Source organism: Haematobia irritans, chromosome 2 (assembly GCF_050003625.1).
Source record: "Haematobia irritans isolate KBUSLIRL chromosome 2, ASM5000362v1, whole genome shotgun sequence".
NCBI classification, from domain to species: domain Eukaryota; kingdom Metazoa; phylum Arthropoda; class Insecta; order Diptera; family Muscidae; genus Haematobia; species Haematobia irritans.
Genome location: NC_134398.1, coordinates 13,959,934 through 13,972,433, shown reverse-complemented (window position 1 = coordinate 13,972,433; position 12,500 = coordinate 13,959,934). Strand labels below are relative to the sequence as shown.

At 27.3% G+C, this 12,500-nt stretch overlaps 1 protein-coding gene across 2 annotated transcripts; it reads right to left on the bottom strand.

Moving 5' to 3' along the window:
* Positions 1 to 929: 929 nt before the first annotated feature.
* Positions 930 to 11,850, bottom strand: LOC142223538 (alpha-tocopherol transfer protein-like). Of its 2 annotated transcripts, none has more exons than XM_075293419.1 (4): positions 11,555 to 11,850; positions 11,406 to 11,500; positions 8,369 to 8,522; positions 930 to 1,465 (listed from the first exon to the last, which is right to left on the bottom strand). In XM_075293419.1, the coding sequence occupies exons 1-4, from the start codon at positions 11,721 to 11,723 to the stop codon at positions 984 to 986; spliced, it is 900 nt and encodes a 299-aa protein (XP_075149534.1). In that variant the 5' UTR covers positions 11,724 to 11,850; the 3' UTR covers positions 930 to 983. The 2 variants fall into 2 exon arrangements, with proteins under 2 accessions (XP_075149534.1, XP_075149533.1); XM_075293418.1 differs by lacking the exon at positions 930 to 1,465 and adding an exon at positions 2,265 to 2,807 and having other exon boundaries at positions 11,555 to 11,849.
* Between the last annotated feature and the right edge of the window lie 650 nt (positions 11,851 to 12,500).

Here is a 12,500-nt window from a genome sequence, read left to right as displayed (position 1 = left end):
TTTCTATAGAAAATTGTGGCAAAATTTTATTTTTATAGAAAATTTTGTCAAAATTTTATTTCTATAGAAAATTTTCACAAAATTTTATTTCTATAGAAAATTTTGGCAAAATTTTATTTTTATAGAAAATTTTGTCAAAATATTATTTCTATAGAAAATTTTGTCAAAATTTTATTTCTATAGAAAATTTTGTCAAAATTTTATTTCTATAAAAAATTTTGTCAAAATTTTATTTTTATAGAAAATTTTGTCAAAATATTATAAGACAACAAAAATGGGCAAAATAAAAAGAAAATTTGAAACTATTAAAGAGGCTTTGCAGTGGCTTAGTTTTCTTGCTTTTGTGTCGTTAACATTGAAAATATAATCAGCTGGCAAAAAAATTGGGGCATTAGAGGGCTAATATCGTCTTGAAAATGCCTTACATATTAAGGCCAAATATCGGCAAATAAAGAAGAACAACAGAATACAGGCCTCGAGCGTGATAAATCATCTTATTAGATATTGATAAAGGTCGAATCAAAAGAAAACTAATAATATTAAAATTTTATTTCTATAGAAAATTTTGCAAAACCTACCAAAACATAAACAATTCTACCAATCTACCAAACAGTACAAAATCTACCATTTTTGGTAGAATTCTACCAACAGTGGCAACCGTCGATAGGAATCCACAAAATGCACTCGATAATTCAAATTGTACTAAATTACATTTTTGGTACCATTATACTTTTTAATGCAAAACGTTTGAAATCTAGTACAATTGTACCAACATTTTCATCCCCCATTTAACTTCTCTCAATTATCTTCAAATTCTCAATTTCTCCCAATCTTTCTCTTCCATGACGCCAAAATCTTTTTTTATTTGAAACAAAAAAATATTAATAATAAACCTATAAAAATGTTACCTAATCAATTGAAATGTGTACTTGTACATCTTTCTACCAGTTTTATTTTACGAAAATAACAAAAAAAAACAAAACTTAAATATAACCATAATCTAAATTTTTTACAAAATCATCTTCAAAGTTTTTCATGAATTCATAATATTGTGGTCCATAGTTTAAATCTAATTTCATTGTACCTCCATAGCATTCGGGCAAACAATCGGGTGATACAAATTTGTGTAATGATTCCATATTGGAACCATGGAAATGAACACGTTTCGACATTTCCTTGCGTATGAATGGACGAGCTAATTTGAAGACACTTTCAAAAAGAGAAGGCTCATTAATGAAATGTAAGGCTTCTACACGAAAAGACGCTCCCTCTTGATACGATTCCACGTTACGCCTTGAATACTTCATTGTCAGTTTTAATCCCTGTTCAAGAGTTAAACCTTCCACATCAACAATAGAAATTAATCCAGTAATTTGCGATGCTTTCTCCATTGCAAAGAGCTCATGAGTTATGGCTCCAGCGATGAATAATTCATCCTTGTGAATTTGTTTGTGATCCCAGCGTTCTGAAAAGAATTTAAACATTAACTAAAAATTGTATCAAACAAAATGCAAGGGTAGTAAAACGATCAAGTCTGTACTTGGCGAAGTAAAAATTATTACGTCACCATTTTTGTCTAAATTTTATTTCTATAGAAAATTTTGTCAAAATTTTATTTCTATAGAAAATTTTGGCAAAATATTATTTCTATAGAAAATTTTGGCAAAATTTTATTTCTATAGAAAATTTTGTCAACATTTTATTTCTATAGAAAATTTTGTCAAAATTTTATATCTATAGAACATTTTGTCAAAATTTTATTTCTATAGAAAATTTTGTCAAAATTTTATTTCTATAGAAAATTTTGGCAAAATTTTATTTCTATAGAAAATTTTGGCAAAATTTTATTTCTATAGAAAATTTTGGCAAAATTTTATTTCTATAGAAAATTATGGCAAAATTTTATTTCTATAGGAAATTTTGTCAAAATTTTATTTCTATAGAAAATTTTGGCAAAATTTTGATTCTATAGAAAATTTTGGCAAAAATTTTATTTCTATAGAAAATTATGGCAAAATTTTGATTCTATAGAAAATTTTGGCAAAATTTTGATTCTGTAGAAAATCTACCACTTTTGGTAGAATTCTACCAACTGTGGGAACCGTGGATATGAATTCAAAAAATGCTGTCGATAATTCGAATTGTTCAAGTTACCTTCAAAATCTCAATTTCTCCCACACTATCTCTCCCATCACGCTAAAATCTTATATATTTTTCAATTGAAAAAAAAAAATAATAAACCTATAAAAATGTTACCTAATCAATTGAAATGTGTACTTGTATATCTTTCTACCAGTTTTATTTTACGAAAAAAAAAAACAAAACTTAAATATAACCATAATCTAAATTTTTTACAAAATCATCTTCAAAGTTTTTCATGAATTCATAATATTGTGGTCCATAGTTTAAATCTAATTTCATTGTACCTCCATAGCATTCGGGCAAACAATCGGGTGATATAAATTTGTGTAATGATTCCATATTGGAACCATGGAAATGAACACGTTTCGACATTTCCTTGCTTATGAATGGACGAGCTAATTTGAAAACGCTTTGAAAAAGAGAAGGCTCATTAATGAAATGTAAGGCTTCTGTACGAAAAGATGCTCCCTCTTGATACGTTTCCACGTTACGCTTTGAATACTTCATTGTCAGTTTTAATCCCTGTTCAAGAGTTAAACCTTCCAAATCAACAATAGCAATTAAACCAGTGATTTGCGATGCTTTCTCCATTGCAAAGAGCTCATGAGTTATGGCCCCGGCGATGAATAATTCATCCTTGTGAATTTGTTTGTGATCCCATCGTTCTGAAAAGAATCAAACATTAACTAAAAATCGAATCAAAAAAAAAAATATACAAGGCCAAGTGCAGACGTGATCGTTTTACTACGATTTTTAGTCAAGATGCAAAAAGACAACAAATTTAAAGACAAGTTCATTAATTTTAAAGAATCTTTCTGAATTATTAAAGTCAATTTTACCTTATCCCAAAAAACTTTTCTTTCATGTTATGATACCCATTTTTAAGTCAAATCACTTAATTATAAAGACAACACGGCTTTATTGAAAAGTTTATCGACTTTTGGACAAGGAAAAACACTTTATATTAGATAAATGCGTCTTCTAAGCTAAGCAAAATTTGCATTCGTATTTTAAGGACAAGAAATCTTTGGCCTCACGACAATATTTTTTCAGTGTAGTACCGCCCTTGACCGGGAAGATATTTCGTTGGGAGATCTGCGGTCGTCTATAACCATTTTCGAGTTGCGGGATACCCAGTCCATGGGTTAATGCCAATCATTTTTGGAGCATTTTGGAACAAAAAATGAAAACTTTGATTAATAAAAGCAAAAATGAAACTGCCGGACCAAAATTGATTTTAATGGTTTTTATTAACTCAGTAACGACTAAATAAAAAACGTACACTTTTTAGAAAAAAGGTGACCCCGTGTGGGGACATTGGCAGTGTTGCCAGTATTTTTCTTACTCTTGTCCCCAACTTATGATGTTTTCGTCCCCAAAAATAAGATCAAGATTTCGATTTCGATATGCAAATGGCAGTTCGGTCACCTTGTATTTATGAACGAAAATTTATTTCTAAATATTCAAGTAGTGAAATTGGGTGGTAGACACGTTGCCAAACTTGGTCGATTTTTTTATTGTTTGGTATATTGGTAGAATTTTTGATGTTTTGTTAGATTTTGCAATGAGTTACTTAATTTTCTATATAGAAATATAATTTTGACAAAATTTTCTATATAAAAATAAAATTTTGACAAAATTTTCTATATAAAAAAAAATTGGCAAAATATTATATAGTAACAAAATTTTGGCAAAATTTTCTATGGTAATAAAATTTTGGCAAAATTTTCTATAGTAAAAATATTTTGAAAAAATTTTCTATAGAAATAAATTTTCGACAAAATTTTCTATAGTAATAAAATTTTGGCAAAATTTTCTATAGTAATAAAATTTTGGCATAATTTTCTATAGTAATAACATTTTGACAAAATTTTCTATAGTAATAACATTTTGACAAAATTTTTTATATAAAACTAAAAATTTGACAAAATTTTCTAAAAAAGTTTTGGCAAAATTTTCCATAGTAATAACATTTTGAGAAACTTTTCTATAGAAATAAAATTTTGACAAAATTTTCTATAGAAATAAAATTTTGACAAAATTTTCTATAGAAATAAAATTTTTACAAAATTTTCTATAGAAATAAAATTTTGACAAAATTTTCTATAGAAATAAAATTTTGACAAAATTTTCTATAGAAATAAAATTTTGACAAAATTTTCTATATAAATAAAATTTTGACAAAATTTTCTACAGAAATACAATTTTGACAAAATTTTCTATAGAAATAAAATTTTGACAAAATTTTCTATAGAAATAAAATTTTGACAAAATTTTCTATAGAAATAAAATTTTGACAAAATTTTCTATAGAAATAATATTTTGACAAAATTTTCTATAGAAATAAAATGTTGACAAAATTTTCTATAGAAATAAAATTTTGACAAAATTTTCTATAGAAATAAAATGTTGACAAAATTTTCTATAGAAATAAAATTTTGACAAAATTTTCTATAGAAATAAAATTTTGACAAAATTTTCTATAGAAATAAAATTTTGACAAAATTTTCTATAGAAATAGTATTTTGACAAAATTTTCTATAGAAATAAAATTTTGACAAAATTTTCTATAGAAATAAAATTTTGACAAAATTTTTTATAGAAAAAAAATGTTGACAAAATTTTCTATAGAAATAAAATGTTGACAAAATTTTCTATAGAAATAAAATGTTGACAAAATTTTCTATAGAAATAAAATTTTGACAAAATTTTCTATAGAAATAAAATTTTGATAAAATTTTCTATAGAAAAACAGTTTTTGACAAAAATTTCTATATAAATAAAATTTTGACAAAATTTTCTATAGAAATAAAATTTTGACAAAATTTTCTATAGAAATAAAATTTTGACAAAATTTTCTATAGAAATAAAATCTTGACAAAATTTTCTATAGAAATAAAATTTTGACCAAATTTTCTATAGAAATAAAATTTTGACCAAATTTTCTATAGAAATAAAATTTTGACAAAATTTTGTATAGAATTAAATTTTTGACAATTTTTTTTATATAAAAAGAAATTTTTGACAAAATTTTCTAAAAAAATTTTCTAAAAAAATTTTGGCAAAATTTTCTATAGTAATAAAATTTTGGCAAAATTTGCTATAGTAATAACATTTTGACAAAATTTTCTATAGTAACAACATTTTGACAAAATTTTCTATAGAAATAAAATTTCATAAACTTGTTTTTATTGTATTCGACCTGTATTTGATTTTTCCAATTAATGACTTGTTGATTGAAACGAGCTCGAGGTCTGTATTTTTTAATTTATTTTTTTATTCAATATTTCGTCTTTTCATTGAAAGACTTCATCGGGAAAATTATTGAAAACAACAAAAATATTACACAAAATTTTCTATAGAAATAATATTTTGACAAAATTTTCTATAGAAATAAAATTTTCTATAGAAATAAAATTTTGACAAAATTTTCTATAGAAATAAAATTTTGACAAAATTTTTTATAGAAAAAAAATGTTGACAAAATTTTCTATAGAAATAAAATGTTGACAAAATTTTCTATAGAAATAAAATGTTGACAAAATTTTCTATAGAAATAAAATTTTGACAAAATTTTCTATAGAAATAAAATTTTGATAAAATTTTCTATAGAAAAACAGTTTTTGACAAAAATTTCTATATAAATAAAATTTTGACAATATTTTCTATAGAAATAAAATTTTGACAAAATTTTCTATAGAAATAAAATTTTGACAAAATTTTCTATAGAAATAAAATTTTGGCAAAATTTTCTATAATAATAACATTTTGACAAAATTTTCTATAGAAATAACATTTTGGCAAAATTTTCTATAGAATTAAAATTTTGTTACAAAAGATTAAACTGATTTCTCGAGAAAAACCCCAAATTTATGGAAATTCCCCACCAAATACCCAACTCAGAAATTTCGTCCCCATTCAGGAAAAAATATCCCCAATTTGTTGAAAAATCCTCAATACTGGCAACACTGGCCATTCGGCAGAGTAAGTGTGAAATTCTCCAAAAATCTCCATTACCATTTTATTAAAAATATGAAAAAAGCGAGTTATAAAAAACTTTAATTAAAAGTACTTCTTGTGTAGTTAAAATAAAGTACATCTTTGGGAGGACATTTTTGGAAGTGCTTTTAAAGTTGAGCCTTTGGAACAGCTTCTAAATTTTTCTGCTGTGTACACAGAAAAAATTTCACGAAAATTTTTCCAATTAAAATTTTAATTGAGTTATAAAAAATATTCCACTAAAAATTTAATTGATTCAACAATTTTTTTAATTAAAACAATAATCAATCACAAAATTAATAGTATCAATTAGTTTTTTAATTGGATCAATTCATTTTTTAATTGACCTTCAATTAATTATACCCACCACCATAGGATGGGGGGTATATTAACTTTGTCATTCCGTTTGTAACACATCGAAATATTGCTCTAAGACCCCATAAAGTATATATATTCTGGGTCGTGGTGAAATTCTGAGTCGATCTGAGCATGTCCGTCCGTCCGTCCGTCCGTCCGTCCGTCCGTCCGTCTGTTGAAATCACGCTAACTTCCGAACGAAACAAGCTATCGACTTGAAACTTGGCACAAGTAGTTGTTATTGATGTAGGTCGGATGGTATTGCAAATGGGCCATATCGGTCCACTTTTACGTATAGCCCCCATATAAACGGACCCCAAAATTTGGCTTGCGAGGCCTCTAAGAGAAGCAAATTTCATCCGATCCGGCTGAAATTTGGTACATGGTGTTAGTATATGGTCTCTAACAACCATGCAAAAATTGGTCCACATCGGTCCATAATTATATATAGCCCCCATATAAACCGATCCCCCGATTTGGCTTGCGAGGCCCCTAAGAGAAGCAAATTTCATCCGATCCGGCTGAAATTTGGTACATGGTGTCAGTATATGGTCTCTAACAACCATGCAAAAATTGGTCCACATCGGTCCATAATTATATATAGCCCCCATATAAACCGATCCCCCGATTTGGCTTGCGAGGCCTCTAAGAGAAGCAAATTTCATCCGATCCGGCTGAAATTTGGTACATGGTGTTAGTATATAGTCTCGAACAACCATGCAAAAATTGGTCCACATCGGCTCATAATTATATATAGCCCCCATATAAACCGATCACCAGATTTGACCTCCGGAACCTCTTGGAAGACCAAAATTCATCTGATTCAGTTGAAATTTGGTACGTGGTGTTAATATATGGCCTCAAACTCCCATGCAAAAATTGGTCGATATCGGTCCATAATTATATATAGGCCCCATATAAACCGATCCCCAGATTTGACCTCCAGAGCCCCTTGGAAGAGCAAAATACTTCCCAATCGGCTGAAATTTGGTACGTGATGTTAGTATATGGTATACAACAACCATGCAGGAATAAGAAGTTTTAAGATACCACAACCCAAGTAATTCGATTGTGGATGACAGTCTTTCGTAGAAGTTTCTACGCAATCCATGGTGGTGGGTACATAAGATTCGGCCTGGCCGAACTTGCGGCCGTATATACTTGTTTTTTAATTGATACTATCATTTCTGTGAATGAAGACATTTCAATTAAAAATTAATTGGATCAATTAATTTCGTGATTGAATCAGAAAAATTTTGTTTTGTGTATTTATATGATTTTATAAAACGATTTGATAATGGTCTGGGACTGACGTAATCATGACGATGACGCGGTTTTACATGCTATTTAAGAATTAAATTAACATTTCATTATTCCGCAATTGAAAACATATTTTTCCAGCCAATGAAATGTGCAACTCATTTTAAGCACCGGGGTATGTGGTGTCAGAGATAAATGAAAATTCACTGGAAAAAATAATGTCGTAGGCCAAAGATTGCATGGCCTTAAAATACGAATACCATTTTGGCATAGCATAGAAGACACAAAAGATTTTATTGAAGACGTTTTGTCCTTAGTTTTAGGTGATACGACTTTAAATTGATTATATTTAGAATTTCCTAAAAATTCATTTGGATTGAGGTCATCTTTGTTTTAATGGCTTTAATCTTTCACGATCTTATCATTATTAAGGCGCTTTTGATATAATTTCTACTTTCAGTTGAGTTTGAATTCTTAGAATTTTAGGTTCCTTGGAATCCCACTAGTTAGAGTAAAGAAAAATTCTTCGAAACCGGGTAAACCTTTTTCGAACATACATTACTGATTCTTTTTATAATTTTAAGGATTATAGGTATTTTTCGATACTTACTCCCAGATTGCACTATCAAAATACGTCGGTCACATTTATCCCGTTTTGGTAAAGGTAAAACGGTGCTTTTTTCAAACACGTGTTTCACTCGACTTGGTATGGCAATTTTAAAAACATCTTCATAACGCTTCTTGTATGTATAATATGTTTTAATCTAAAATATAATGAAATATAGTAAATAAATATTTAAGTATTAATAAAAAAGAAGTAAATTTAAAAGAACTAAATAAGGGTTGACTGACCCCCAAATCGTAATTGAAATTACCAAAATAAAACATATATACATTCTCCTAAAACTATATCCCAGAAAACTAGAGATGTGCGCGTGAGTGAAATTTCGCCCACACTCACGCACATTCACGAAGCGAAATGTTTATTTACGCAGGCTCACGCATGATACGTGTGTTAACCACTCACACATATTCACGATATAAAAAACAGTACTCACGCACGAACTACTTTAAAGACTCACGCTCACGTGACTTCACGTTACTCACGATATTTTCCAACCGGGAATTAGCAAAGGTAACAAAATTCATAAATAGAATATAGTTCGACAGCTAAATTAATTTCAGTTAACCTGCAAGTAAGAATTAAATTTTGATTTTTTTCATGAGCGTGATATTGCAGAAATCCTATTCAAGCACATTCACGAAACGATTTTATTTTTTTCACGCACGCTCACACATGACATATTTGTTTTGGTCCCATTAACGCACATTCACGAGAGTTGATTCAGATTTTGTTCACGACTCACGTGATTCACGCGTATCATGGAAATTTCGTGTCTCGCGCACACCTCTAGTGCATATTCAAAAAAAAATTTTTTTTTTTTTTTAATAAATGTAAAAAAATGGTTAAAATTTTATTAGAAAAAAGTTGTTTCTTTTTTTTCTAATAAAATTAAAATAACATAATAAAAATCCATAAAATCAAATAATATTGAAAAAAAAAATAAGATTATTCAAATTAACTAAATGAATTTACGAGTACATTGACGTTTCACGAATTAATGAATGCAATTAATTTTTAATTGAAATTTTTTTAATCACAAAAATTATAGTATCAATCACCAACGTTATTTAAAAATTCAATGGCAAAATTTATTTTTATGATTGATTTTTCTTGTAACTAAACAATTTGTTGAATCTATAAAATTTACAACTGAAATGATTTTTAATCAATTTGAAATTTAATTAAATTGGAATAAAATTCGTAACCGTTGACAATAAATAACGGACATCATTTTTCCTATACATTGGCCTCAAAGCTAATCTAACAGACAATTTCTCTTATCCGAAACGAATGCTTTCGTTCGATTAGGATGCCCAAAACAGCTGAATTTATAAAGGAAAATCAGCTGTTTTTGACATTTCAGTTGAACGAAAGCGTTCGCTTCGGATATGAGAAATTGGCTGTAACTTTCTTTGAGTTCTTATATTATTATTATATTTTAGTAAAAAGTTCCCCAATATGAAAAAGTTTCCTTCATTATAATAATTTGTTTGTTTACGTGCGCCCAAGACATTTTTACAATTTCCAACTATAATTTTTTCCTTGAAACTATAAAAATTTTCTTTAAGAATTTAAGAAAAAATAATTATTTTTAATAAATCTCTTGAATTTGTCAAAAAATGTTTTGATATCGGTAGTTTTAATCACGGTTGCCACTCCTGCCAACAATAATCTACCGAAATTTGAAAAAAATTTACCAAATTTAAAAAATCTTATTTTGGTGTTTTTAATCCAATATTTGGGGTTAGTATAATTTTTTCTTCCAAACGAAATGTTTTATTTTTAATTAAAAATGTGTCGAATTTTAAATGTTTTATCGATTTTAGCTTGCACCAATCAAGCAGGAACATATTTAGAAAGGGCTTCGATTTTAAAAATATTGAATTTATAATAAATTTTGTCAACATCTTGTTTCTATGGAAAATTTTCTCAAACTTTTATTTTTATAAAAAATGTTGTCAAAATTTTATTTCTATAGAAAATTTTGTCAAAATTTTATTTCCATAAAAAATTTTGTCAAAATTTTATTTCAATAGAAAATTTTGTCAAAATTTTATTTCTTTTTTAAAACATTTCTCAAAAATGTATTTCTATAGACAATTTTTCAAAAATGTATTTCTATAGACAATTTTGTCAAAATTTTATTTCTATAGACAATTTTGTCAAAATTTAATTTCTATAACAAATTGTTGGAAAGAAAATTAGTTGGAGAGAATATTTGGTAAAAACTACCAAAACATAAAGTATTCTACCAATCTACCAAACAGTAAAAAATCTACCATTTTTGCTAGAATTCTACAAACTGTGGCAACCGTGGTTGTAATACAGTTTACACTGAAAAAAAAAGCATGCCCGGTTGCTAAGGTTTTGTCTTCAGAGTAATAATTTTGGTATTGATTCCGAGCCAAAAACGCGGAGAATTAAATTAAAGGCATATTTAAGACACTATTATCTTTTAAAAATTTGAGTTTTTCGTACTTGATTCTAAGAAGCAATTTTTTCTTTGTTCTTTTTTTAGATTTTCTTCCTGTCCCATCAGAGACCTTTAAAGACGTGTTAACGACAATTTTGAATATCCAAATTCAGACTCGACTTCAAGCAGAAATTATGGTATGTTTCAAGTAAAAAAATATTTAAAATAAATCTAAAAACATTTTTTGTTTTAAAGACGATCTCATTAATTTTGAAAAAATTTTCAAAATTATTAAAGACAAGTTGATCTTAGTCAAAACAAAATATTCTTTCATTTTAGGTCAAAGTCACTTAACTATAAGGACAAAACGAGTTCATTTTTTTATCGATTTTTGGACCAGGAAATAAACTTTATATCAGAGAAATGCGTCTTCTATGTTAAGCAAAATTCGCATTTGTATTTTAAGGACATGGCAATATTTTTGTTCAGTGTAGGTAAAAATTTCTAAATGTTCCTTCCTGGTGGGTTTACTTTTGGGTTCTAAATATTTTTTAGATTTAGTTGCATATAATTTTCTATTTTGCTATTTACAATTTACTTTTTACTAACCCTTTCGAAAGCCTTATCCGGATAAAAATTACATATTCTTAGAAATCCCAATAGCCATAGATCATTCTCCCAAGGCGTTTTTAAATTTCTCTCTTCTGAAAGAGAAACAAATTTAATGACTTATCAACGTATAACATTGGATTGCAAACCTTTTAGCAAACGTCTTAATTCTTGTAAGCCATATTCAATATTTTCCCGTGTTTCTCGTATTTCTTTTTGTGCCAACTCCAGTGTAGATGGGCTAACCGTTTCCAATTCAAATTTCAAAATATAGTCACCAATCTTAGCTTCAGGTATCGAGGTCTTAGTGGTGAACATGTCGGATTTTATTTAGAATTGTTTTAATTAAAGTTTTTTTTTTCGCCAATGCGAGCCAGTCCGTCGGATTAAATCAATATGAAAGAAAAACGTTTTGTCTATTTTCTTTTCTATTTCTATACTAATAAAATTTTATACCATTCGATTATGGACTTCGTTAACTATGTAAATATATTCTAAAAAAATGAAAACTAAATTTATTAAAATTATATATTTATTAAAAATAAGCTTGAATAAATTAAAATATTGTAGAAATTACGCAAAAATGTACTAACTCAAGATTTGTGAGTTTTCAGATAAAGACTTTGCATAGATGATCCAAAACCTAAAATTTCGTTTTTAGTAAAAAATCAATTCCAAATATAATTTTTCACAAATTACTTGATCCAATTAATTTTTTAATTGGAATAATTGGGCATAAAAAATACCTGATTAAAATTCTAATTAATTTCATTATCAAATTTCAATTAATTTTTTAATTAATTCAATTAAAAATTTAATTCTTGAATGTACAACTCAATAAATTTGAGCTGGCATATGGAATATATAGACAAGATAAAAGATACGTCTCTAGTGCGGTTTAAAAATTCGTTAGCTAACGGAGCACTAACGGAGCTTCATGAAAATGGGGGTTAGTGTTTTTAGTTTCGTTAAAAATGGATTGTTTGAAATAATTTTTTAATTACAATTTAAAAAAATTTCGAGCACTTTTTATACCCTGCGCCCCACTGTGGTATTATAAGTTAGTGCATATGTATGCAACACCCAGAAGGAGAC

Excerpts from the sequence above, each read along its gene's own strand:
- LOC142223538 (XM_075293419.1), bottom strand. The coding sequence starts at position 11,723 with ATGTTCACCACTAAGACCTCGATACCTGAAGCTAAGATTGGTGACTAT. Across the intron at positions 8,523-11,405 it reads CGGATAAGGCTTTCGAAAGG|ATTAAAACATATTATACATA; the intron begins GTTAGTAAAAAG and ends ATTATATTTTAG. Across the intron at positions 1,466-8,368 it reads TTTGATAGTGCAATCTGGGA|AACGCTGGGATCACAAACAA; the intron begins GTAAGTATCGAA and ends AATTCTTTTCAG.